Raw genomic sequence first — 23,774 nt, forward strand, 5'->3', positions numbered from 1 at the left:
TTTGGTTACAACGATAACTCTTTTCCACCTGATCATTCCATACGATACCTCACGGACTACCGCTTTAGTCTACCTCGCCTTAGTACGGACCGAGCCTAGAGAAGTATAGCCTAACCCCGTGTAACACTTAACTATAACTAAAATCTATATAGTAAAAGAATAGTTTTAGAAAGGAATAGAAAAATAGAAGTAGTATTATAGACTAGTATAGTTAAGCTATTATCTATCTAAGCGTACTAAGTAGAAGAAATAGCTAGAACTTATAATATTAATATAGATATATTAGTAATAAAGTAGTGTAGTTATACGTAATCTTAATAGTATAATATAGAATACCTAAGCTCTAAGCGCTACGCTTAGTATTATTACTATTTTTATATATATAAATTAGCAGTAATAAAGCTGTAGTTGTAGGTTCCTTAATAATAATAATAATAATAATAATAATAATAATAATAATAATAATAATAATAATAATAATAATATTGTTAACAAAAGTAATATATATTATACTTTGTTTATTATAGAACTCTTACCATCTAAACAGTTACTTGTATTATATCATTACTATTATTAGCTTAAGTAAATAATACTTTATTTTAAAATATATTTTATAAAACACTACTCTTTAGTATAAAGACTTTAATTCTAAGTACAATACTAAGAATTATATATACTTTAAGTTATAAAACTATAATCTAGTATTAATATATTATAAATTATAAGTAAAGAGTATAATAGTTAACATAGCTAAAATAATAGAATTATAGTAGAATTGTAGTATACTTACAAATATAGAAGCTGTTTAAAAACAAAAGCAAAAAACAAAACTATAATAATATAGTTCTATGTTTTAAGATCTAGAGATATATAATTACTTAGTATAAGTAAAACTACTATGTAGCTTTAAAGCTAACTAGTTTAGAAAAGCTACTTCTCTATACTTTAGATAGCGATTATTATGTTTTAATTTATATTACTATTATACAATACACTGATTTGACATCGCAGGCAAGAGTTGTCTGCCTATACCACTGTAGGCTACACGTTGCTCTCGTGACGTTCGTATGTGCTACAGCCAATCCTCGTTCTCTTATCAACACCTTCTTGGCTATCAGTCCCTTTACCATCTTCTCGTTTACGTTTCTCGCGTCTTTCTTCACTGACCCCATCTCGCTTTGGCCAAAAGCGATGTTGCAGGACATGTTTGTCCGCTATCTCAGCCTCAGTTATCTCCCTTTCCTCCCTCTGCTTTTCAGTCAATCCCAGAGGCAAACACTCAATGTCCAAGGGTTCAGTGTCGAGCCTGAAGAATACCCGTTGGACGAACTTGGTGCGTGTGCGTCGACGAGACAGGTTCTGACGTAGGACTGACGACGAACTGCTACTAACGAATGGGAAGTAGCCTCCTAGAAGATTGTGGTCCTGTTTATCCTCGACTTCGAGCATTTGCCATCGTTCGTTATCCAAAAGATTGGTCAGTTCGCTTCTGCCCCAGTCTTCGTAGATGTCATTGGGGACATTTGCTGTCAACTTCTTGAGGTTCTTGAACTGGGAAGCATAGCGGGCCCAGAAGCGTCTCCAGCCAATCATTTCGCGTTGCATGAGAGTCACCTCGGCAGGGGTAGGGCGTTTCGCTGCGCGAAGCCAGCCGGAGACGCCAGGCACGTCGGCAGGGTACTGTATAGTGAGTTCGTCAACCATGGAGGCAATGGGCGTAAGACTGAAGACGGCTTGGGTCGGGAGCAACACTTCGCGCTTGTTCTCATTGTCACCAACGAAGGTCTTGTAGTCACCAAAGTATAGGCTACCATCGAGGCCAGACGAAGGACACATGTTTGTGCGGTCGCCAATGGAAACACGGATAGGGATGTTGAGGCTTCGCAAGGTTGATACCATGGTCTTTATGCGTGAAAGCACATCTTGTTTGGGTAGAAATGTTCGGTTGGGCTCTAGATTTGCAGGGAAGACGTCGCACATCATGCTTTCCCAAGCCAATATCGGCTTCCAGGCGCACTTCTCGGCTAGCCATCGCAGCGCTTCCTGCACCTCAGGCTTAGAACTAGGGTCACTAAGTGCCTGGTCATTGTTTTGCTGTGTGGTCTGTCCAAAGTGATGTCGCCGTTGCATGACATTGACAAGGTGGAACGGGTGGAGTATGATGTTCTGAAGGTTCCGAATGGGTTTTATGTTGATGTTTGGATACTTCTTGGAAATGGTCTGGAGGCTTTGGAGCAAGTCCTCGAACGATGCTCCAACACCCTGGACGACATGGTTTCCGAGCATCATATGGTCGCGCCCGCATGCATCGAACGTCTTGTCGTCAAAAGCCTCCTCTTCATCGCGATGATGATGTCCTTGGGTTATCCTGTAGGGAATTGGGCCGATCACGTCACGGTCACGACGGTCTTCCATCCAAGAGTATAGACCTATTTCAACATCTTTGATACGCGACCAAGCTGTTGCATCGGTGGAGAAGAGTGAGCGGTAAGGGGCGTAGTCATGTACCCTCAGCTTCGTCATGGTGTCCGGGCAGTACTTTTGCACGCCATCGACAAGACAGCAGACGCGCTGATGAACCTCCCACTCGTTCCAGGTGCTGGACTTGAGTTAGTACTTAGTTCGGCGATATGACCACCAGATTTATCTTACTGGAACCCCGAGTACCGCTCTCGTATTGCCAACGTCTTCAGTTTTTTACATATTGGGAAAATGGCGTTTGCAACAGAGCCTCCATCGCGTCGTCTTGATATCCTAAAGCTCTGCTTGAAGCGATAGTCCTGATATGAATAGCTGTACTCGATTCGAGAGTGCGCAGTATAGTCAGCCCAGTTAGCCACCTCGAGCTCTTCCAGACGTCCAAATAGTTCATGGCAAGCATCGGCCATCATTTTCCAAGTCCAAGTCTCCTCCGGTGTCCATACAAAGTCCTTGATGGCGGAGATGTCCAAGCTAGTCAAGCAAGGTAGATTCTCTTCTATCCACTTGAAGTCCTCTATGCTCGCCCAGTGAGACATGGCTAGCTTGTGCACGTGTCGGCGGTTCCCATCATTGATGCTCTCCTTGAAGCTTGTCCACCGTATGCTGCCCAAGCTCCGGTATTTCCAGTCGCCCAGCCTGATGTCGCGCACATCGTTGAGTTGTATGGGGTACTTGTACAGCAGCTGGTTCACCGTCACGCTGCTTGCCATGCCTTTACAAAGCCGCTTCAGACTCCACGCAGCATCGCGGTCGAGATAGTCCATGACACACTTGAAGATGTCGTCGGGCAGTTTAAGAAGCATGCTGTTCTGGGCCACGGCGACTGTGGGCTTGGGGGGGATGGGAGCGTCGAAAGCGATGGGGCTGCATTCGCGACTGGAGGCAAAGTCGGGCATGTCGGGCGAGAGGTAGTCCAAGTCGTGCAGGCTGAATAGATTCATCAAGTAGCGATCGTAGCTCATGGGGGACGACAAGGCGGAGGTGTTGGACGAGTGGGCGGCGGAGCGGCAGGCTGGAGCGCAGCAAGTATACCAGGACGGGCGCCTAGGCAACTGTGGGCGAGGATGGAAGTAGCGATGGGGCGCATGTATCTGGAGAGGAAGCGTGCACAGTAGTGATCGGAGCACTAGAGGATAATCGCGGAGAAGGTGCGACCGCGTGGCTGGACTCCTAGCGGCGATGCGATGCGATGCGGAGCGGGCCCGGAGGTAACGATGCCGCCAAGACAGGCCCGCGCGCGCTCTGACCGTTTCTGGCTGCAGGCTTTCTTTCGTGCTCTGTCGCAACACCTTTCGCCCGCCCCAAACCTCTCCGCAAAAGCCTCTTGCTCGGTCCGCAGCCGTGTGCGCCCTCTCACCATGGCCGACGCTCAGGTCTTCGAAGAGACCTTCACCATCACTTCGGTCAACAACGAGAAATACGATCGCGTGTCCCGTCTCCATGGCACTTCGACCGACAGCCAGATCACCATGTCACTCGACATCAACCACGAGCTATTCCCCGTCGAGGTCGGCCAGACAATAAGCCTCGTCCTGGCAACGACCTTGGCCCTCGACGGCAGCGCAAAGGGCGACAACGATTCCATGTGGAGGAGTGTTGGCAAGCAGGGTGTGACAACCCTCGCTGACATGTACGACTACGTCTGCTACGGCAAGAACTACCGCATGGAGGGTGGTGACGGTGATGTCATGTGAGTGTCCTTCGCACTGGGCGAGTCGGCCGAGTCGGGGCTAATAGTCTACACAGCAAGTACTTTGCCAGTTTCGGCGGCCTGCTGCTATACATGGAGGGCCCGCACAGGAAGCTCAGCGGCCTTAAGATCGACGACATCTACATGCTCATCAAGCACTCGTAATGCATAGCACCTTCGTCCTCTCCAGAGCATAACAAAAGTAAGCATACAACAGGCGTCATGGCAGCATGTGTAGTGGTTTTGGTATCATCTGGCTTAAAATTTCGGTATGGCGTCTGGATACCCCCAATCGACTCGTTGGCCCCACTCGCACCCCTTGCGAGACAATACCACCTTGTCTACGTCCTTACAGCGTAGGAATCTCGAGCTTTCTGTGCAGCCGACTCACAATTTCAATGTAGTCTCTTTCGTTCTCCGTAGTGAGAATGCCGTGGCGAACTAGGAAGTCTAGCACGACCAGCGCGCAGTTGGGCTTGAACTCGCCCCTCCTCATAGCTTCTTGCACTTCCTCCACACCCCACAGGTAGAACTCCTCAACTTCGTCGTCGCCAGGCTTTGGTATCGTGTCTTCGGGAAGTTCGAGATCATAAACGTATTGAACCTCTGGCTGCATCAAGTTCGTCTCCCCTCCTGCTCTCTCGTCTCGAATGTACCAGTATGTGACTGTGCCACTCGCTTTTGCCTTTGACCGAACCAACTCTTCCCCAAGCGAGGCTTCTTCTCCACACTCCCTCACAAGACTTTCAAATGGCGACTCACCCGATGCAATGCCGCCCGCTACCGCATTGTCTAGCATACCACCGTATGTCTGCTTGGTACGCGCCCGTCTCGGTGTCCAAATTTTCAATTCCCCCTCCTTTCTTGTGAACGCTGTGAGATGCACCCCATACGTGACTACGCCAAATAGGCAACTGGCGCTCCTCTCCACGTTGAATAGTAGTTCTTTGCCAATACCATACACGGCGTACAGTTCTCCTCGCCACTTGTCCAGTACCTTGAAGTGACCCGTCTGTCGCATAGCCAGCAGCGTCGTTTCTACCGCTTGCGATCGCTCATCCGCAGTAGAACCGCCGACGAGGTAGAGGATGCGAGCGTCATCGTCAATTTCCCAGCTGGGTACCCCACGGAACACCTCGACAACAGACGGGAGCATGTAACCCAATGCATAATTGTAGCCTGAGACGCGCAGCTGGTAGTAAGTGTTTATCGATGCCAGATATGTCTCCGAGTTCACATCGGGATACGGGAAACCATCGCATTGGTTTACGAGGTCGAGGTTTGTGAGAGACATCGTGGGTGGAGTATGTGATGTATGTTGGGTTCTCGTGTGACGGAGGGTGGGTGTTCCGCGAGCTGCGTCATCTGCTTACTTGCCTCCGAACAGGTGGGGGCGGCGTGCTGAATCGGCAACGACTATCTCGAGGCTCCTTCCTTATTCCTGGCAACGTCCCTCGCTATTCATAAACTGTATATTGAGTAAGATGATCGGACGGATTCAATAGTCCCATTCTTAGAACTCCATCTGAGCTATCGAGATGCGTGCCACCCTTGTGTGCGGTTGCCTGAAGCTAGCAATGTTCCAATAAATTTTGTACAATGCTCCGTTTACACTTTACCACCCTCCAGCTGCTTGTGTTAATCTTTGCCAGTTCACGTTAAAGTAGCAAACAACATGGAACAGTTGTCAAGCTCGAAAATTACTCTTATTGTACCAAAACAACATGTCAAGACTGTGAAACAGGCGCTCGAACGGGCTGGTCAGCTTGACCGGAGTAGCAAAATCACTCCCGAGTCACCGAACAAGAAAGAACACACATCCCCCAGGAATGTTGTTGTATCTAGAAACGGTGATGATCGCGCTGAGCCTGACCGGTCCTTAGCAGCCACTCCTGCAGATACACCCGTAGCCATACAGGGACCATCAAGCTCCTCACAGCAGACACAATTCCCAGAGCTATGTTCCGATGCGATCGGTGGCCGTTACATCTACCCGGAATCTTTCCAAGACGATTTTCAACTCGAAGACCAGATAAGAACCTATCAGAGTTCGAGCCACACGACCACAACCCTTTGTGATTCGAGTGACCGAGTATCTGGAAGCAAGGAACAGCAACGCATGTGTATTCCTACATCCATCCTTTATCCCCAACACTCGGATGGATTAGAAAGAATCTTGAATGCGCAAGAGACCAGCGACCTGAAGCTCAGAGTGTTGCAAGATCTTGGCCTCAGCGCATTATCTCAGGACGTTTCAATCTCACACGATGCCCCTGTCACGACCTTGGCCCCAAGACGAACAAATCGGAATCCAGTTCACAAAGCTCTGGAGGAGTCTCTTACTTCCTTCCTTGGATTGTTGCCTTCATCGCAAGCACTTACCGTTGAAGCGCTCGTCTCCAATTTTCCAGAAGGATATTCTGTCTACAGTCCAATGCTTCTCCTTCCACACAATGCCTTTTCCTCCGCCCCGTGGAAAAGCTTCATTGCCACGCATTCAGTGAACTCAGACGCGATGATATCATTATGGCAGAGTATGGCAAAAGCAGTAGGCGCAACACATGTCGCCATAAACTCTCCCATACCACTTTCAACCAGGACCACGGTAGCATCGTCAGCCGAAATGACCAATTCAGAAAACATACTTCGTAGCCCAGTCAATTTAACACCCCTATACGGAGACTTTGGAAGTACGCCAACGCCACAAACAATATCTAACCCCACCGCAACCGACTTTGCCAACGCTTTATGGGTGACTGCACGCCAGAACGGGATTTGGCAAACCTGGGCTCCGCTCTATACAATGTTCAGCCGTGGCAACGTTCGTGAGAAGGCGCGAATCTTGAATCTGCCTACTCTCACTACTGGTCTTGACACTGCATCCGCGGCTGTCGACCTCTATGCTGGAATCGGCTACTTTGCTTTCTCATACAGGAAGAGTAGTCAAGCATTGGAGAAAGGCATCAAGCAAGTCTTGTGCTGGGAGATCAATCCCTGGAGCGTAGAAGGGCTACGAAGAGGTGCAGAGATGAATAAATGGACATGTCGAGTGCTTAAACAAGAAGACATTCTGCGGCTACGACAAAGGGGCCAACCTGACCACTCTGATCTCGACGATGCAGACTTTGTGGTCCTCGAGACAAGCAACGAGGCCGCTGACCTGGACTACCCGTCACTTCGGTCGCCAAGATTACCGGTTCGGCATGTCAATCTCGGCTTGCTGCCTTCTTCCAAGCTCTCGTGGCGTGTTGCGGTCGCTATGCTCGATATAAAACGACAAGGATGGATTCATGTGCACGAAAACGTTAATGTCAAAGACGTTGAAAGCATGAAAAATGAAGTAGAAAAGACATTCCAGGATTTACTATACACCATCGACGGCGGACTTGAGAGACGGGTCTGTGTGGTTCATGTGGAGAGGGTGAAAATGTACGCCCCGGGTGTTGTGCATTGTGTGTTTGACGTATGCGTGGGGTGACATGCAAGGTTAAGACAATCATTTGCATTGCTGTTCCAATAGAACAACATACTTGTCCACCACATTTCGTCTTGTGTGAAGCTTTGTCCTGTTCATGTTTGTAGCCATGCTACTACAAAAGGATCATATGTCAAGCAATTCAATATACCAACTGTTATCGACACTACCTTCTTTTTTCCTGAGGAAGTCATCACACCAAAAAGCTGGAGGAATTCCAAGATTCAAGATCGTTCTATTATTGGTATCATCCTTTCCAGATATTCCTAACCCTCGCTCCAACCTGTTACTACTGTTCCGATAATGCTGTCTCGCTAGCTTATACCACAGCCAAAGGCCACCAAGATCGTCGACACGAAGGTCGTACTTCGCTTTAAAAATGCTTCAACGCCCGCTCAAACGCAGCAAAGCCCACATAATACACCCTTGGAACATATAATACATAGATAATGAAAGTTCAAGTCATGAAGAAAAGAACAGTGTGAAACGTCCCCTACTGAGTTCACTCGACCTCTGTTAGCCATCTACGAATACCCTCTTTCAAAGAAGAATCATTCTCAGTCTTCGGGTGTGCATCCCTCGTCGTCTTCCTCAAATCACCTTCTTTAGAGGATTGTCTACCCCCTCGCTCAGCGGCCACTTCTTTCACAACGATCTCTAGTGCTTCGAAAAGCACACTCTTACAATCCACGTGCGGCACTTCGACATGTGGTATTGTATCCGATTCCGTCCTAGTATCGCGACGGCCCCTTCGGCTGCTTGATCGAGAGGACTGGGCAGAATTTACACGGGTCACCTCACCAGACTGCGCGAGTACGCGATCCACGCCGTCGATGAGCGTGGAGTCAAAATCCATGATGGTTTCGGTGACGAACTTTTCAGCAAGATGTACTTCAGTCATCATTGGAGCAGCGGCACCGGAGGTGTACGGATTACCATATCGCGAGTGGGCAGGAGCCATTCCAGTGACACCCGGTGTCATAGCCGAAGATTGGTACGTAGGCGTGGGAATGAGCTTCACGAGACGCCGCAAGCTGATGCGTTTGATCGAGAAATTGCTTGTGTCGGCAATAAGAGCAGAACAGATATCCATCCAACGCTCAAGCGGGCCCGACTCTAGGCTCGGTGTAGTCACGGTATTTAGAGGTGTGGGCTCAGCGCTCATCGCTCGCTTGATGTCGCGTTCAAGCTCGCGATAAGGCTTTATAGCTTGGACGGCGAAATCAGGGTGGAACTGGCTCAGCCAACCCGCCACGTTGACGGGCTGTTCTGGCTCACAGTGAGGCGTCGATAAGACTGAGGACTCGCCAAAGCTGGAGCCTGGCTGGCTTGAAGCTGACCCAAACCCCCCTAGCAGTGGAGACTGAAGAGGAGAGTCAAAGTCAGGCAGTGGAAGGTCAACGTCGATAACGCCATCCTTTTCGTTGACAGACAGTTTTAAGTGACTCTCGTAAGTCTTCTGACGCTCTGGGATTGGCCTTGCAGCAGACGCAGGAACGCCAGGACAGCCAGCATTGGAGTATATGTCCGGAGAGGTTTTTTCGCCTGAATCTTGTGGAAGCGGAGAATCGGCAGCATCGCCCTCGAAGACGCGGTCCATGGAGAGCTCTTGAACCATGTGCTCCAGCTGCGACCGAGGGCGCTCTTGCCCACGGTATCCCACACCGTCATCTGTGGTCTGAAAGTATTCACTTTGGTCGGTTGAAGACGAACGACGTCCGCTCCAAAAGTTCATAAAGCCACTCCAGCGACTTGTATTGCTGGAATCATTACTAGCAAGACTGGTTTGACCGGTACCGCTCCTCTGCAGGGTGCTGATCAGGTTCGTTGAGGCCAGGCTATCACTACTTTCAGGTCTCATATCGGGCATGGTACCAGATGACTTTGTCCTGGGAAATGTGAAGTGAGCGACAGGCATCGCATCTTGTGGGTTGGCTGTTGAGGTAGTAGCAGTGCTACCCGGCGCGACCGGGCCTTCTGACATTGATGGAACCACTAGAGTGGTGCGAACTGAATGTGCAGAAGAACGCCGAGAGTGTCCAAGCGGACGCATAGGCTCTTGAGTCTCGATCAAGACCGATTCAGACCGCTCATCTGAAATCTGCGCAGGTGGCTGATGAACGCTCTGGAGCTTGGGTGGCTGCAAAAGGATATTGGACATACTTTGCTTGGCCCGCGGTCCTCGTTTGATCTGTCGCCGTAGGGAGGGCTGCCTTGAAGGCGGCATATTGGTCGGAGGTGACTGCGAATAGGCACGGAGGGATGCTGAAGTGCCGGGACGCGGGTAGGTACTTTCACCCATGGCAGATGCGTTGGGTGGTAAGAAGGCGGCGAGTAGAAAGATGAGTCTCCGTGCAGCCATCTTGTCTGGAGAGACGATGACGGTGCGGTTAGGGATTGTTAGAATCTCACCGGCAGTTGCCTTTTGCTGCTCGCGATGACGCTTACGGTACCACTTGGGTCCCAAAACGTTGAGCCACTCGGTGTGATTTCCGAGGAAAGCAGTAAGGAGGTTGAAGAAGAAAAAGTTCTGTTCACGTCGACCTGCCCAGCGACCAAGCCATCTGGCCTCTTCGCGCCAGACACCCCACTTGCCCTGACCTGTCATGACACGAGGGATCCTCATGCCGCTCACCACGCGATTGCCAGTAAGCTCTGCTGCGGTTTGAATTTCTTTGTCCATCATGAGGGCATTGGGCTGCAATCGCAGGGCCCGCCGGCTGGCGTGGAGAGAAGTGTCGCGGAGACTAGCCCGCGAAGGCTGATTTCGCTGATGGTGAGCTGTAGGCGTAGGCATGCCTTCTGGCGACCGAGGCGCTTTGAACTGGGCCAATATCCTCTCCTGTACCACGTGTTGCAGGCTACTGAGAGCACGCATAATGACGTCCCAGTGTTGCCCTACGACATCGACACGGTCATCGACATCACTACATAGCGACGAGGATAGAAGTGAATCAACGCCGAGATTGGAGTCGATGAAGGCCCATCCTGTGCGTCGTTCTGAGTCCAAAGAAGAACCAAGCGAGTCCTGCCCAGGAGCAGAGGTAGACAGGTGCACCGGCGTTCTGGCATTGGCGCTCCGAGAAGAGGGTCTCACGCTGGGAGATGTGTTTGATATGGGAAGGTGGAGGATGATAGTGATAGCATACATGGGGCTCTTTCGCACGTGCGAGGGGTACGGTACCTTGGGGGCACCTGGTTTCGTGCTTGTCGCGGGGAAGGGGAAGCCATTGCCTTTTGGCAGTGAGCTCTGCGGGGTGGGGGTGCGATCATCGTGCTCCTCTTCCGGCACAGTGACTGAGAACATGCGCGTGATAAAGATGGTACGCCGCCTGGGCTCCTTCGGTACGCCCTCACTGGAGTCGGCGCGGGGTAGGTCGGTTGGAAGGTTGGCGGGTGTGAAGGATTTGGCGAGATGGCTCCTTCTGCGAAGGCCCTCGGCGCGACCAAGAGAGTTGGTAGCGTCCTGAACGCTGGTGCTCAGCAACGACGAGTCGGCCGGCTTTGTGTCGAGCGGCACAATGTGTATCTTGTTGGAGTTGCCGCGGTAGTTCATGGCCAGGTTGCCGAACATGCAGTCGAGGCAGATGTTGGCCAGGTCGGTTGACTCCTTGGCCCTTGCCTGGGCTTTGGCCTGGACCTGGGCGTGCTCGTCGATGTTGGGCATGGAGGATATGGAGCTGCCGCGGGTGCGTATGCGCGTGAAGCCTCCGACCGTGGGCGAGCGCGGTGGCGCGGCGGGCTCTGTGACGAGCGACGATGTGCGGGCGTGCAGTCCCCCAAACGTCGGCGCTGGCGTACTGGCATTGCTGGCATTGGCGGCGCCAAATGCGCGGGTGCGGAGGTTGGGCGATGTGGGAGCGTCGACGCGTGGTGGGGCAGGCTTGGAGTCGAACAGGATGGTCTTGGGCATGGCGGGCGTCTCGTCCTGGGCGATGATGATGCGGCAGTCGCGCGGGTAGTCGAGGTCTATCTCCGGCAGGGGCCCATCATGGCCGCTCCCCGGGGTCAAGGGCGCGGCGTGCAAGGGATACGGCTGGCCCTCGGGGTGGTAGAGCGTGTTGTACTCGGGATACAGCAGATGGCGCGTGTGGCTCTCTTCTGTCGCCGAGTCGAGCACCGTCGGCGGCGGCGCGTGAGACGCGCTGCTGCCCTTGCGGCTGCTAAACAGGTGTCCGATCATGTCTGGCAGTGGGCGCATGCCTCCATGGAAGCGCGCCCGTCGTCTTAGCAGTGGGCGAGAGAGGCGTCGTGGGTTGGGCGGGCTCGAGCAGTGCGAGGTGCTGGTTGACCCATGGCAGTCGGAGGGCGCCTGTTGTTTTTGTTGTTGTTGCTGTTGCTGCTGCGGCTGGCGGGCTTTGCGTGGGGCAGCAGAGGGACCGTCTCTTTCTTGCGGGCGGGTGAGGGCGGGCGACGTGGACGGATGGGGGTGAAGGTGATGGCGTCACAAGGTGCCTTTGTGCACGGTACAGGAGGCAGCAGTCGCCAGACAGGCCTCAGCAGCGGGGTGCTTGGACAGCAGAGAGAGGAAGCGTGTCGCGTGGGTTAGTGAGGGGAGCGCGCTGTAACGTAGTGGATTCGCTGCTAGTGTTTGGGTTTAGTCGACGCCGGTTGCTGCTTAGTTATAGAAGGGCGGTGAGACGACTCCCGACTATCGTGAACAAGATCGACCCACGGCGCACATCACCCCTCCACCACGTCTCCACCCAAGAATTCTCATCGTCACACGTCCGACAAGTGGGACCAAGATTCGCTTTCACGACATGGCCATAGGCTTTCGCGTCGACAGCGCGCCATTGTCCTTTGTCCATCGTCGTGCCATACGTCCCGCCGTCAGTCATCAACGACTACGGCTGCACATCTCCCGGGGTACCCCAGACCATGATATGCATGTCGTTCCAAACCGTCCTGGTGCAATCCTCCGCCTCTCGTTGACAGGCTGACGCGCGCCAACCCGCACTTTCGATATCAACAACTTGCTCTGCGTCGGACCACTTCCGCGGGTGCCTATCAGCCCAGACGGAAGCCACTTGCCTCGCTCTTCCATTGGAACAAGCACACTGCCCAGCAAACAATAAATCACTATCGGTACTGCCATGGGCTGCATCAGTCAACGGATACTTATCGACATCGTGTAACCATGTCAGTTCATGTCCTAGTGAGTCGAGAAAGGCTCAGCCAGTAAACCGCATCTTGATTGTACTTTCTATAGCCTGTCTATACAACTTATGATAATACCAACTCAGCACAATAAGCGGTGTGGTGGCATCCAAGACTCACTCGACACTCCGCTGGGCGCCTCTGTTTGCGCGTTAAACGCTCGGTATGACTTCGTTGGAACAAGATGCATCTGTCTATCCTAGATCGCCTCACTATGCATCACCCCGTACCAAAGGCGGACTGCACGATCGTCACCCGATACCGGCGACGAGTTCCAGCAATACAAGGACACTCGGAGTCTCGCCTCAGCTTTACCCCATAAACACCAGTACGTGTCGATCTCTTCCTCTCTGGACACATGGCGCATGGTGCAGTATATATCATTACATGGCCGTTCTACCCCGATTGTTTCGTAATCTTCAGACGCAACTTGCATCCGTCAAGATCCACCTGAGCATATTCAATTCGTGGCACTCAGCTGCATGGCTCGTAACCTAGGGATATGTGGCAGGTAGAGATTTTTCGACGATAGGAAGTGTCAGCATCACCGAAACAAGATTTCCTTCTTTTGCATGCCTAGTCCATTATTTTTTGGATCCTACGTTAACCCACAAGCATGACCGAGATTGAGCGATGTATTCTAGGTCGTAGACAGGTTCTGCCTAAAGTCTTTGACATTTCTTCTGCGGATGAATGGCCGTCTCGAAACCAAACTCATAGCGTTCTTCAAACATCCATCACGATATTCACTTTACCTCGGCCAAAAACACCAGGTAAGATTGAACCATCATGAGATCGACATCGGTCACATTACTGCGTATTAAGTCATGGCTATGTTTACTACCATCTTCGCCATGTTCGCCTCTATTCAACACTGCTGCTATATCCAGTTTGTGTACTGTCAAACCAGCACCAGGTAACTATCTCGAAACACAGGTAAAATAAACGAGAACACTCAAGAGGGAGTTATCCACATCAGATGTAACCCTCGTTCTAGTCATAGCATCATAAGTCCGCAGTCTGATCTGCGGAAATTAAACCCAGTCCGTCAACACGACCCGGTATACATTCGTGCTCTCTCAATGATAACTCTGTTGTGTGTGCCTGCCCAACACATGTCTCTCGACGTAGCGATGCCTCCAGTTGCCCACTGTCCTATAATCACTCTCACATCCTCTCACGAAACACCTCTCATGTTTGACGTCCGTTGCATGGTATGCTATATTATCGTACCTCAGACATATGTTGCACTGCTCGCATTCGATTGGGAACTCTTGTTGATGGTACTGTAGCTTGAGACCATCTGGGAACCATTCACGACAGTTGGTGCATTGTTCGCGATCGAGATTTGCCTGGGCTGAGATGGAGTAACTTCCAGAGGATGGGTTCGCTGAGTATTGCACGGATGCGACGGCATGCGTGTTGCTGAATCTATCGAAAACATGGACAAGAGGTTTTGCTAGCTCATTGGGATGAGAGCTGGACCGGTGTGCATTGCTGTGTATTCTGTGACGTACGAGAGCATTGCTGGTATCGTATTGTCCATATATGTCCTGGTTGTTTGAGAAACGATGTGGACGAGTGCCTGTGCCCGTACTGTGACGGGCGCTGCGAGCATTCGTCGAGTCACTACTGTAGTTATAGTCATCGTATCTATTTCTGACGTAGCGGTGTTGCGTGCATCGATTTCCGGGACCTCTGATCCAAGTGCTGCATATCGTGCAGGCTGCCATGTTAAGTCGATTCAAGATGTGATGAGGCTAGGATGAATCGAAAAGTAGTTTGGGAGCGCCGAACTATCATGTTATACATCATGTCGAGCCGCAACGAAACGTGTCAGGCTGCACAGTTGCTGGTCCTGATGGCTTGCATTGTTCACCGGATGGCAGCGATCCAATCGTGGACTACACGAGTTTGAAGAGCCAATGGAAGAAATAACAAGATAAAACTACTATGAGAGAGTCGAGACGAGGCTCTAACGGTGCATTCACCGGTCTGCCGGGCAGTGGAAATCAGACAGTGTGGCTGCTGATTCTTTGAGTCCAGCCTTGTGGGAAACGGCCATGTGTGACTGGCATATATATACTCAGAGGAGCGTGTCCAATCAGGGAGTTGCAATATGATCCGAGCCATGTTAGGAAGATTGTTTATCGATTATGAAGAAGGTTAGTATGTACAAGAAACGATGCGTTGCCTGGGTACACTTGTGCTGACAGCGGCAGACGTGTTCTGAAGATATGGGGTTCAATTTGCAAAACGCTACTCGTCAGCGCATGTCCCGAGTCGGTCTACAGTCTCTTGGTCTGCTATGATAAAATCAGCGCGTATGTAACAAGGATAATTGCTCGCATGGCGGAGCGGGGTCGAAGGACGATGTCTAGAAGTGACCAGGAGCTGGAAGTCGCGCTAGTGGGAACTTCCTTGGCGCTCTACGAATTTCAGTACAAGCTCCAACTTCGCGACCAACTTTCGAAACCCGCGCAAAAGGACAGACGATACCGAAGCACGTTGAAACCTCTAATATTGTCCGCTTGACCAGAAACCAATCAATCATCGCCAATCGCCAAAATGAGGTTAACGACAGACCTGATCAACAACTCCCTCTCTTTCATCAACTGTCTCACGGAGCGTGAACTCGATCTGCGAGGTGCGTTGGAAAGAACAGATACTACACTTGAGAGCTGAGTTGATATCAATATCGTATAATATAGGTCACAAGATTTCGGCTATCGAGAACATGGGAGCAGCCAGAGTTAGTCGACCAAGCCACCCAACCTGCATCAGTATGTTAACAGGGTCGCAGGACAACGACGCCATAGATCTCACAGACAACGACATCGCACAGCTCGGCAACTTCCCCCTCCAGCCTCGTCTCCGAACCCTCTTCCTCGCGCAGAACCGCATCTCCAACATCCAACCGAACCTCTCCTCGAGCATACCCAATCTGCGAACACTAGTTCTCACCAAGAACAAGATCGCAGAGCTGGCGGACTTGGATCCGCTGGCGGGATTCAAGCATTTGGTCTATCTTTCATTGATGGGGAATCCCGTCACACGCAAAGAGGTACGTACCAAATCCCTTGAACCATGATACTTCGAGCCTAATTGTGCAAGCACACTTGAGCCCGAGGAGCGGAGATGATGCAGGGTGAGCCCCTTGGTGCGATTTGGCCGGCTCAAAATCGCATGACAGTAGACTATAATGTGCAGGATGCTAACGTGGCGTAGAACTACCGGTATTGGGTCATCTGGCGCTGCCCTACTGTGCGATTCCTAGATTTTGTCAAAGTACGCGATGCTGAACGAAAGACGGCCAAGGAGCTATTTGGAACTGCAGAGGAGCCCACCGAGCTTGCAAACCAGGTATGTCATGTACACTGCTTCTGCCTCTGATCAGATACTGATTCCGCCAGATCTCCAGCAACAAGTCGAAAGGTTTTGTTGTCCCCACATTCACAAACGGTGCCGACTCGGGTAAAGAGCGTATCTACACCGACGAAGAGAAGAAGCGCATGCGCGCTGCCATCCTCAACGCGAGCAGTCTGGCGGAAATGGCACGGCTGGAGAAGGATTTCGCTGAAGGGCGGATACCAGCACATATCCTCCAAGGCGGAGAACCCATGGAGACATAGCGACTATACCGCTGAGAGTCTGGATAGTGACATAAACATGTAAAGCAGGTAGACAGTACAGCTCGCGACTGCGCGAAACCCCACGCCTACAGGGGAACAAGGAGGCGCACGACCATTGTGAGGCGCATAAAGGTTTGGTTTGCACCGCGTGTGGCTCTCAAGGAGCGAATGCGCAGTGGAATATCCACGGGAAGACCTGGTGACTCTACCACAGACATGGAGGCGTATGTAGTGAAGCGCTCGAGCTGGAAGTAGATTGATCTGTATAAATTAAAACAGACTGCTTTGCGCTATGAGGCTGTCCCCACCCGTGGTATCGTAGTAATACACTCAGAACGCCGTGATGCCATGTACCATCATAAATCGATCCTTTCCCACGCTGTTATCCGGATCAGATATGGAGTCGTTTTCACCGTGCTACCATCCCCTTCCTCTACCTCCGCGTCCACCTCTTCCGCCGCCTTGATGACCTTGTTGGAAGCCTCCGCCTTGCTGGCCGCCAGGTCCACCACCGAAGCCACCCATGCCCTGGCCAGCCATCTGCATGAAGGATGCAAAGTCCATCTGGCTGGGGTCCATTCCCTGCGCCATCATATCCTGCATCATCATCTGCATCTGCTGTTCATTCATACCTCCAGGTCCCATAGCATTACCGCCACCTCCAGGCCCTGTTGGCGGCGCACCGCCTGGTCCACCGTTACCCTGTGGGCCAGCGCCCATACCAGGCATACCCGGCATCGGTCCACCGCCCATCATAGCCTGCATCTGTGCCATGTCGTTTTTCTGACCTTGCAGCGTGTTGGCCATGCTGACTTGTCTCTGCCGGTACAATTCCCAAGTAAACTCATCAAAACCGTAGTTGAAGTAATCTGACTGGTCTTCACCTGGTCGGCGCCAGATCTTTTGCTCTTCAGCTAGATCTGCATCAATGTCCACACTGAGGATCTCTTTGCCTTGAGGAGGGTAGACAGGATTTCCGTTCACATCGATAGTAGAGGTGCGTTGTGCGGGGAAGGCGGCGCCTGAAAGGGATGCGGCGGACAGTTGGGGCACAGTGCCGCCGGTGGTGGGAACAGTTTTGGGGGCTCCCTGTTGCGAGGGAGTAGTGGATGAGGCGGGTGGTGCTTCGATCTTTATGGCTTTGCTTTCTGGGGGTGCCTGCGTGCTGGACGGGCTTGTCAGTGCATGAACTGCTGTTTGAAGCTTGTTTGAAGCTTACCCTGCGGGTTTGGGAGGTGCTGGCGCTTTCTCGATAATGATATCAATATCCTACAGCTTCGTTAGAATGACAGCTAGCTTTTGGCAGGCTTCCGGTGCAGCGTACCGAGTCGCTTTCTTCCTCGTCGCCCGACTCTTCATCCATGGGCTCGTCACCACTAGAGTCGTCCTCCTCTTTCTTCGCATGCTTTTGCTGTTGCGTGGTAGTCTCATCTCCGTAGAGATCGTCGTCAGATTCGTCTGCCATTTTGTCGTTCTCTTCGGTCCACAAGTCGCAGAGCGCGTCCCCAGCAGTTGAGATCCTCCAGGGAATTACTATGTATCCAGCACTCTGGAGTGCTCTTTTGAGAGAAGGAGCTTGGTCAGCGCTCAGTCTTTTGCTTTGCTTGTTCTTGTTGTCGAGAGTGAAACAAGATTAGAAGTCGTGTCTTGAACGACTCTCGTAGTAATGCCTCTGCTAACGAACTTGAGCTTCCTTTGAGTTGCTGGATGAGGGAATGATTAGCCGAGTAGAATGGACGCGTTCGGGCCTGTGCTTGTTGCTGGCGCGCAGCCAAACAGACGCAGACGTTCCTTGTCACCTCCGGGCGCAACCTTTGCACGTCTAACCACGCGCATTCTCCCAGGCCTTCTTTCCTCGTCTTGTGATAATCTCTACGGGCTTCTCAACGGGTAGACTTCGTTCGCGGCTGCAACCTTGTCCTTGTGAACCTTTCGCAAGCGACTGTATTTACACAACGAAGCTACCAAACATAGCTAGGGACACTCGCACGAGATGGCAGGATTTGGGCGCTCAAACTCGTTGAGTATCAATACTGGTGGGGGTGGATTGTTGTAAGTGCTTCTCCATCCTCCGTCAAACGCTCCTACTCGAGCGATACGAGTGCTACTGCCGTGCTTCATGCGCGCGTCGCAGTTTTGCTGGCAATGGCACCATATCAATGCATTAGACTGACTCTCGCAGCGGAAACAATGCGAACCAAGGGCAGCAGGCAAGCCAGCCTCAGAGCAGCGGAGGGCTCTTTGGGTCTACCCAGCAACCACAACAAGCACAGTCAGGATCGCTCTTCGGCGGCCAAACCCAGACTTCCCAGCCCTCAAGCGGCAGCCTCTTTGGCAATTTGAACAAGCCTGCGACGACAGCGCCGGCGAGCGGAGGACTCTTTGGCTCATCTACAGCGCAACCAACACAGCCCCAGAGCGGAGGCTTGTTCGGCGGCGCGTTGGGCGGAAACACTCAAAATCAGACGCAGAACGCGCCCCAATCCGGTGGGCTATTCGGAGGCGCCCAGTCGAAGCCGTCACTATTGTAAGTGACGAGGACTATGCGTTGTGACACAAGGGCTAACTGCATCTTCTAGCGCCTCTTCAACACAACAGACAACAACACCCTCTTTATTCGGAAACAACACATCCACTCAGCAAAACCAAACATCGACCCCGTCGCTTTTCGGTTCGACCCAACAGCAGGCTCAGCCACAGCAGCAAAACAGTCTTTTTGGTGGCACCAACACACAAAACAGGTCGAATACACTTGGTGGCTCTACGCTTGGAGGAACCCAGATGAGCTCAAGCGCACAGCCGGTGCAGATGACCCTGGACTCGATACGAGGAACTACGCGGTTCAACGACCTGCACCCCGAAATACAAAACCTCATTCAGCAATTCGACGACGGCATCCAGCGCAAGGTCAACTACTGCAACCAGATCCGCGAGGCTCTTCCCGGCAGTGAGGGCGACATTTCCACTATTGCGCCTGACGTAGCATACATTGAGACCATCCTCTCCACCGTCGAAGTCGGCCTGGACAACGATTCTGCCAACATTGCACACCTTAAAAATCTTGTCAAGAAAGACGCCGACGACGCGACTCTCAGCTTCCGTGCCATCGAAAATCAACGCCTGCCAGCACAATTTCATTACCGCAATAATGCGAACCTTACAGCTTCAAGCACAAAGGCCCCCGCAACAAGCGCTCTGGATGATGACGATCCGACAAAGCCTGTTGACCTGATGGGCTACTTCAACCGCCGTACCGATGAGCTCGGCAGTACTCTGGATGTGTACCAGCGCCAGATCCGTGAGATTGAAGCACACTTACGAACGATGGAGGCTGGCACGATGGAGAAGGCTCAGCAACTGACGGGCAGCCGAAGCGCGCCACGTGATCAGCGCCGTGAGCTCGTCGAAGCTCTCAAGGCCATTGAGGGGGCTATCCTCGACTCAGCCAAGAAAGTGGGCAAGGTACGGGACGATGTGACGAAACAGACGTTAGGAAACGTAGGCGCCGCCCTGCTCTGAGGCATACAGACACAGCGATGATTTACTTGTGTCAGATAGAATGAAGTTTGTGGGCAGGCTACTGTGTATAATATGGTTAAGGCGTAACAAGTTTTTGCACAAGGTCTTATGCACATGAACGTTGGACGAACAGGCAAAAGCAATAGATACCCATCAAATTCAGAGCGTCCTTCCACCTTCGTGATAGTAATTCTCTATTCCAATGGCCTTTCTAGACCGCTCGATACGCGCTGACTTGATGCCTAGCGTTTACAGTCAAAGCGGAATATCATCACGAAATGCTTTGTCACGGCGGACGTTAGTCAAGCTTTCCAAATGCTGAGTAAACTCCACCCTCGGAACGCGCGCCCCACCAAATCGGAACCAAGAGAAGCTATGACGTCTCCGTCTCAGTATAGCTGCGAGCTTTCAATGACAGCTATATAGCCACAACGTTTGCTCATATAGTTTCAAGCCGCCGTTCCATGTTCTCTCGTACACTGCGGCTCAGGGCAATCTCGAAACGTTCTTCCTTTGCGATACGACATACACGACCTTTTATCGTAACATCAAGCCGCGCAGCCATGGACAAAGCGCCTCAGCAAGATAGCAAGGATGGGAAGGGGTCGATCCTTGATTGGGTGAGTGCTCATGAAGAGAGGAGTGTCACAAGCACGGAATCTAGTCTCTGTTCCTTAGGTATCGAACGGGCGGCAGACCCAGCATCAGCATACTGATTGCGACAACAGGTCAAACCTGGTGACAAGAGTGGCGAGTTTAAACGCCAAACGTCCGTCTTCAGGAACTGGATTCAGAACAAACCCGGTGCTGAGTTTCCGCCCGAGAAAGGTCGATACCATCTCTACGTTTCTTACGCTTGTCCATGGGCCCACCGCACACTCATCGTCCGTCATCTAAAGGGCCTCGAGGATATCATCTCCTATAACAGTGTACACTGGCACATGGCGGAGAAAGGCTGGCGATTCGCAACCCCCGATGAGCAGGTTTCCGGTAACACAACACCAGACCCACTCCACAATGAATACACGCATCTACGTGACATCTACTTTGAGCAGAACCCAGACTATGAGGGTCGGTTCACTGTACCAACGCTCTACGATAAGAAAGCCAAGAAGATTGTCAGCAACGAGAGCGCCGAGATTATCAGGATGCTGTACACCGAGTTTGACGATATCATCGAGGAGAAGTACAGGAAGGTGGATTTGTTTCCCAAAGATCTCCAGAAGGATATCGAGGCTATGAACGACTGGGTATACAACGATGTAAACAACGGTGTTTACAAGTCAGGGTTCGCTACGTATGCTACCCTATACCGTCCCTTCAACGTTGACTGCAACGTACTAATAATGGTACAGCACCGAAGAGGCCTACACAAAAGCTGTGACACAGCTTTTCAAGTCTCTTGATCGCCTGGAAGAGTCATTGTCCAAGTGTTCGACACCATACCTTCTTTCAAGCCCACATGTGACTGAGGCTGATATCCGTCTCTTCACGACTATCATTCGCTTCGATCCCGTCTATGTCCAGCACTTTAAGTGCAACATTCGCGATATTAGATCGGGATACCCTCTTCTACATCAGTGGATGCGTCATTTGTACTGGGTACGTTCCCGTCTTTTGCATCTCCTGCTCCAAATACGTCTGCACGTTGTGGATCATGGCTGTTATACTAACATGACTGAAACAGGACTACCCCGCCTTCAAAGAAACCACAGACTTTGAACACATCAAGAAGCACTATACCAAGAGTCATGGTCAGATCAACAAATTCCAGATTACGCCCATTGGCCCTGTGCCGGATATTCTGGAGAAAGAGGATGAAGTGCCTAGCGTGAAGGCCGTAATGAAGAAATAGTTAACGATAGAAATTCAACGCACGTGATTTGACGTCTTCTACCGCATTCGCAGTTTTTGGATTGTCTGTCCAACGAGGCCAAGTTCGAGAGTATTTCTGCTTCACTGTGCCAATGGAAGGATGAATCAGAGCCATAGGAGCCATTGTCAAGGAAACAAGGAAACATATTCGACAAGTGATAATAGTTTGTGACTACTCGAGAACACAGGCCTATTGTTTCAAAGCTAGTACCATGCTCACTGCAGCCAGGGCGCCCATCAAGCCTACAGCCAGAATGACTGCGGCAAATGGTAACAGTGGCGGGCGAACACTTTTCTGCATCATGCCACTGATCTCCGTCTCCAGCCTCTCAGCCAACTTCTCTTTGGAGAATTCGGCCACAACTCTATCCCTGCCCCACTTGCCCATCTCTTTCAGCCGTTCCTCACCTTCGCCATCTTCGAGCGCAATGCGCATGACCTCGGTCCAGTCCTGTACCTTGGTGACGTCTCGCAGCCAACCTGTCTGGCCGCTTATGACTGTTTCAGTGGGTCCACCTTCATTAGCAGCTAAGACCGGTGTGCCTACCAACATGGCTTCTAGCGGTACGATGCCAAAGTGCTCATGCAAAGGAGTGTACACAAGGAGGCGCGAGGTATGTAGTAGCGCGGCTTTGAAAGCATTCGGAACAGAGTGGAGGAAAAGAATCGGAATGTCGTCAGGAATGGCTTGGGCAGTAATGACGGTCTTAGCAGTCGCGTGCTTCAGCTTGAGTGAATCTGCCAGGTGGCACAACTCGGTATATGTAGAAACATTTTCGGGCACTCTAGGATCATAGCCACCTGCGATTACCAGCCGTGCATCCTCGCGCTCTCTAGGCGACAAGCCCGCAAATGCCCTGATTGCAAGTGCCACGTCCTTTTTCTTCTCGAAGCGATTGATGCTGAGGAGCACCTTTTTGTTCTTCCACAACGGCGTGACCTCGTCGACCGACTCGGCTGCGGTGATGTCTACGCAGGGATATACAACGCCAGGCTCGCGGTGCTTCAGGGCAGGAAAGGCCTCGCCGAAAATGCTCTTGGTGAAGTTGCTGTTGACGACAATGGTGTCACTGCATCCCGTGCTCCAGCTCTCGAGCCAGTCAAAAGGCCCACGGTATAGTGTCTTCAGCAGTCCGCCCTTCTTGGCTAGTAGTTTGTCGGGAAAGTGGCAGTAAAAGATGACACGTGGGCGGGGCTGTAGCAGGCGCAAGAGCGGAATGCCAGCGCTGAGCTGGTCGACAAAGAACGAGGAAGGCGCGAGTTTCGGGAGTTCTTCGGTGAACAGGGCAATCTGGAGTATCAAATGCACCTGGCGCAGGATGGCACAAAGTATAGCGAAGCGGCCGAAGATGGTGGAGGGGACGATGGTGTTTCCGCGCACTCGTACGTCGAGGGTTCCTTTGTGTGCGCGTCAGGTCTCAGCTGCGTGGCCAGGCATAGGCGGCGGGTGGTCCGAGGTGTTGTAGTAGAGGCTTACCATCGCGCGCCTCATCGAAGCAGTGTTGCGGGTCGCAGTGCGATGTGAAGATGGTGACCTTGTGCCCGCGATTCTGGAGGCCGACTGCGGCATCGATGACCAGGCGCTCCGCCCCGCCAATGCCCAGGTCAGGGTGGAAGAAGACGACGTGTTCCTTCTTTTCCGCCATCGTGTGTTCAAAGAGAGAGAGAGGGAGACGGTCATTACGTGTTGCGATGCACGAGATCAAGTGGGCTGCGGGTGACCTTTCCGCTTTGGGGTTGGTGTCAAGGCGGGCGCGACGGATGAACGATGACCTGGAAGGCTGCACCTGACGCGTGCGAACGTACAATTAGACACTAAGCGTGCGATCCCGTCTGATAAGACTCCATCCAACGAGGATTTGCCTCGAGTATACACAGTGAAAGATCCGCATCACACCCTTCAACATGTTCGTCGTGGCGCATCAACACTGCCCAACATCCT

At 51.7% G+C, this 23,774-nt stretch overlaps 9 protein-coding genes across 9 annotated transcripts; 4 read left to right on the top strand and 5 right to left on the bottom strand.

Annotated features, from left to right (window-relative positions):
* Positions 1-1,041: 1,041 nt before the first annotated feature.
* On the bottom strand, positions 1,042-3,443 carry J4E82_003946 (uncharacterized protein; the record flags this gene model as incomplete). The annotated part of the gene is made up of 2 exons (XM_051730229.1): positions 1,042-2,599; positions 2,653-3,443. The coding sequence occupies 2 exons, from the start codon at positions 3,441-3,443 to the stop codon at positions 1,042-1,044; spliced, it is 2,349 nt and encodes a 782-aa protein (XP_051589857.1).
* Positions 3,444-3,839: 396 nt separating this feature from the next.
* Positions 3,840-4,336, top strand: J4E82_003947 (uncharacterized protein; the record flags this gene model as incomplete). Its single annotated transcript, XM_051730230.1, has 2 exons — positions 3,840-4,171; positions 4,228-4,336. The coding sequence occupies 2 exons, from the start codon at positions 3,840-3,842 to the stop codon at positions 4,334-4,336; spliced, it is 441 nt and encodes a 146-aa protein (XP_051589858.1).
* A 184-nt stretch (positions 4,337-4,520) lies between these two features.
* J4E82_003948 (uncharacterized protein) lies at positions 4,521-5,465 on the bottom strand (the record flags this gene model as incomplete). Its single annotated transcript, XM_051730231.1, has 1 exon — positions 4,521-5,465. The coding sequence occupies one exon, from the start codon at positions 5,463-5,465 to the stop codon at positions 4,521-4,523; it is 945 nt and encodes a 314-aa protein (XP_051589859.1).
* A 381-nt stretch (positions 5,466-5,846) lies between these two features.
* J4E82_003949 (uncharacterized protein) lies at positions 5,847-7,649 on the top strand (the record flags this gene model as incomplete). Its single annotated transcript, XM_051730232.1, has 1 exon — positions 5,847-7,649. One exon carries the CDS (start codon positions 5,847-5,849, stop codon positions 7,647-7,649), a length of 1,803 nt encoding a protein of 600 aa, XP_051589860.1.
* Positions 7,650-8,148: 499 nt separating this feature from the next.
* Positions 8,149-11,829, bottom strand: J4E82_003950 (uncharacterized protein; the record flags this gene model as incomplete). Its single annotated transcript, XM_051730233.1, has 1 exon — positions 8,149-11,829. The coding sequence occupies one exon, from the start codon at positions 11,827-11,829 to the stop codon at positions 8,149-8,151; it is 3,681 nt and encodes a 1,226-aa protein (XP_051589861.1).
* Positions 11,830-15,374: 3,545 nt separating this feature from the next.
* On the top strand, positions 15,375-16,438 carry J4E82_003951 (uncharacterized protein; the record flags this gene model as incomplete). The annotated part of the gene is made up of 5 exons (XM_051730234.1): positions 15,375-15,453; positions 15,518-15,558; positions 15,610-15,870; positions 16,035-16,169; positions 16,220-16,438. 5 exons carry the CDS (start codon positions 15,375-15,377, stop codon positions 16,436-16,438), a joined length of 735 nt encoding a protein of 244 aa, XP_051589862.1.
* A 417-nt stretch (positions 16,439-16,855) lies between these two features.
* On the bottom strand, positions 16,856-17,903 carry J4E82_003952 (uncharacterized protein; the record flags this gene model as incomplete). The annotated part of the gene is made up of 3 exons (XM_051730235.1): positions 16,856-17,603; positions 17,658-17,707; positions 17,763-17,903. The coding sequence occupies 3 exons, from the start codon at positions 17,901-17,903 to the stop codon at positions 16,856-16,858; spliced, it is 939 nt and encodes a 312-aa protein (XP_051589863.1).
* A 528-nt stretch (positions 17,904-18,431) lies between these two features.
* J4E82_003953 (uncharacterized protein) lies at positions 18,432-21,812 on the top strand (the record flags this gene model as incomplete). Its single annotated transcript, XM_051730236.1, has 6 exons — positions 18,432-18,490; positions 18,621-18,965; positions 19,018-19,900; positions 20,686-21,254; positions 21,313-21,559; positions 21,645-21,812. 6 exons carry the CDS (start codon positions 18,432-18,434, stop codon positions 21,810-21,812), a joined length of 2,271 nt encoding a protein of 756 aa, XP_051589864.1.
* A 210-nt stretch (positions 21,813-22,022) lies between these two features.
* Positions 22,023-23,478, bottom strand: ALG2 (Alpha-1,3-mannosyltransferase-like protein; the record flags this gene model as incomplete). The annotated part of the gene is made up of 2 exons (XM_051730237.1): positions 22,023-23,230; positions 23,310-23,478. 2 exons carry the CDS (start codon positions 23,476-23,478, stop codon positions 22,023-22,025), a joined length of 1,377 nt encoding a protein of 458 aa, XP_051589865.1.
* Between the last annotated feature and the right edge of the window lie 296 nt (positions 23,479-23,774).

This window comes from Alternaria postmessia (genome assembly GCF_024291825.1).
Source record: "Alternaria postmessia strain BMP 2775 chromosome Unknown scaffold_18, whole genome shotgun sequence".
Taxonomy (NCBI): Eukaryota; Fungi; Ascomycota; class Dothideomycetes; order Pleosporales; family Pleosporaceae; genus Alternaria; species Alternaria postmessia.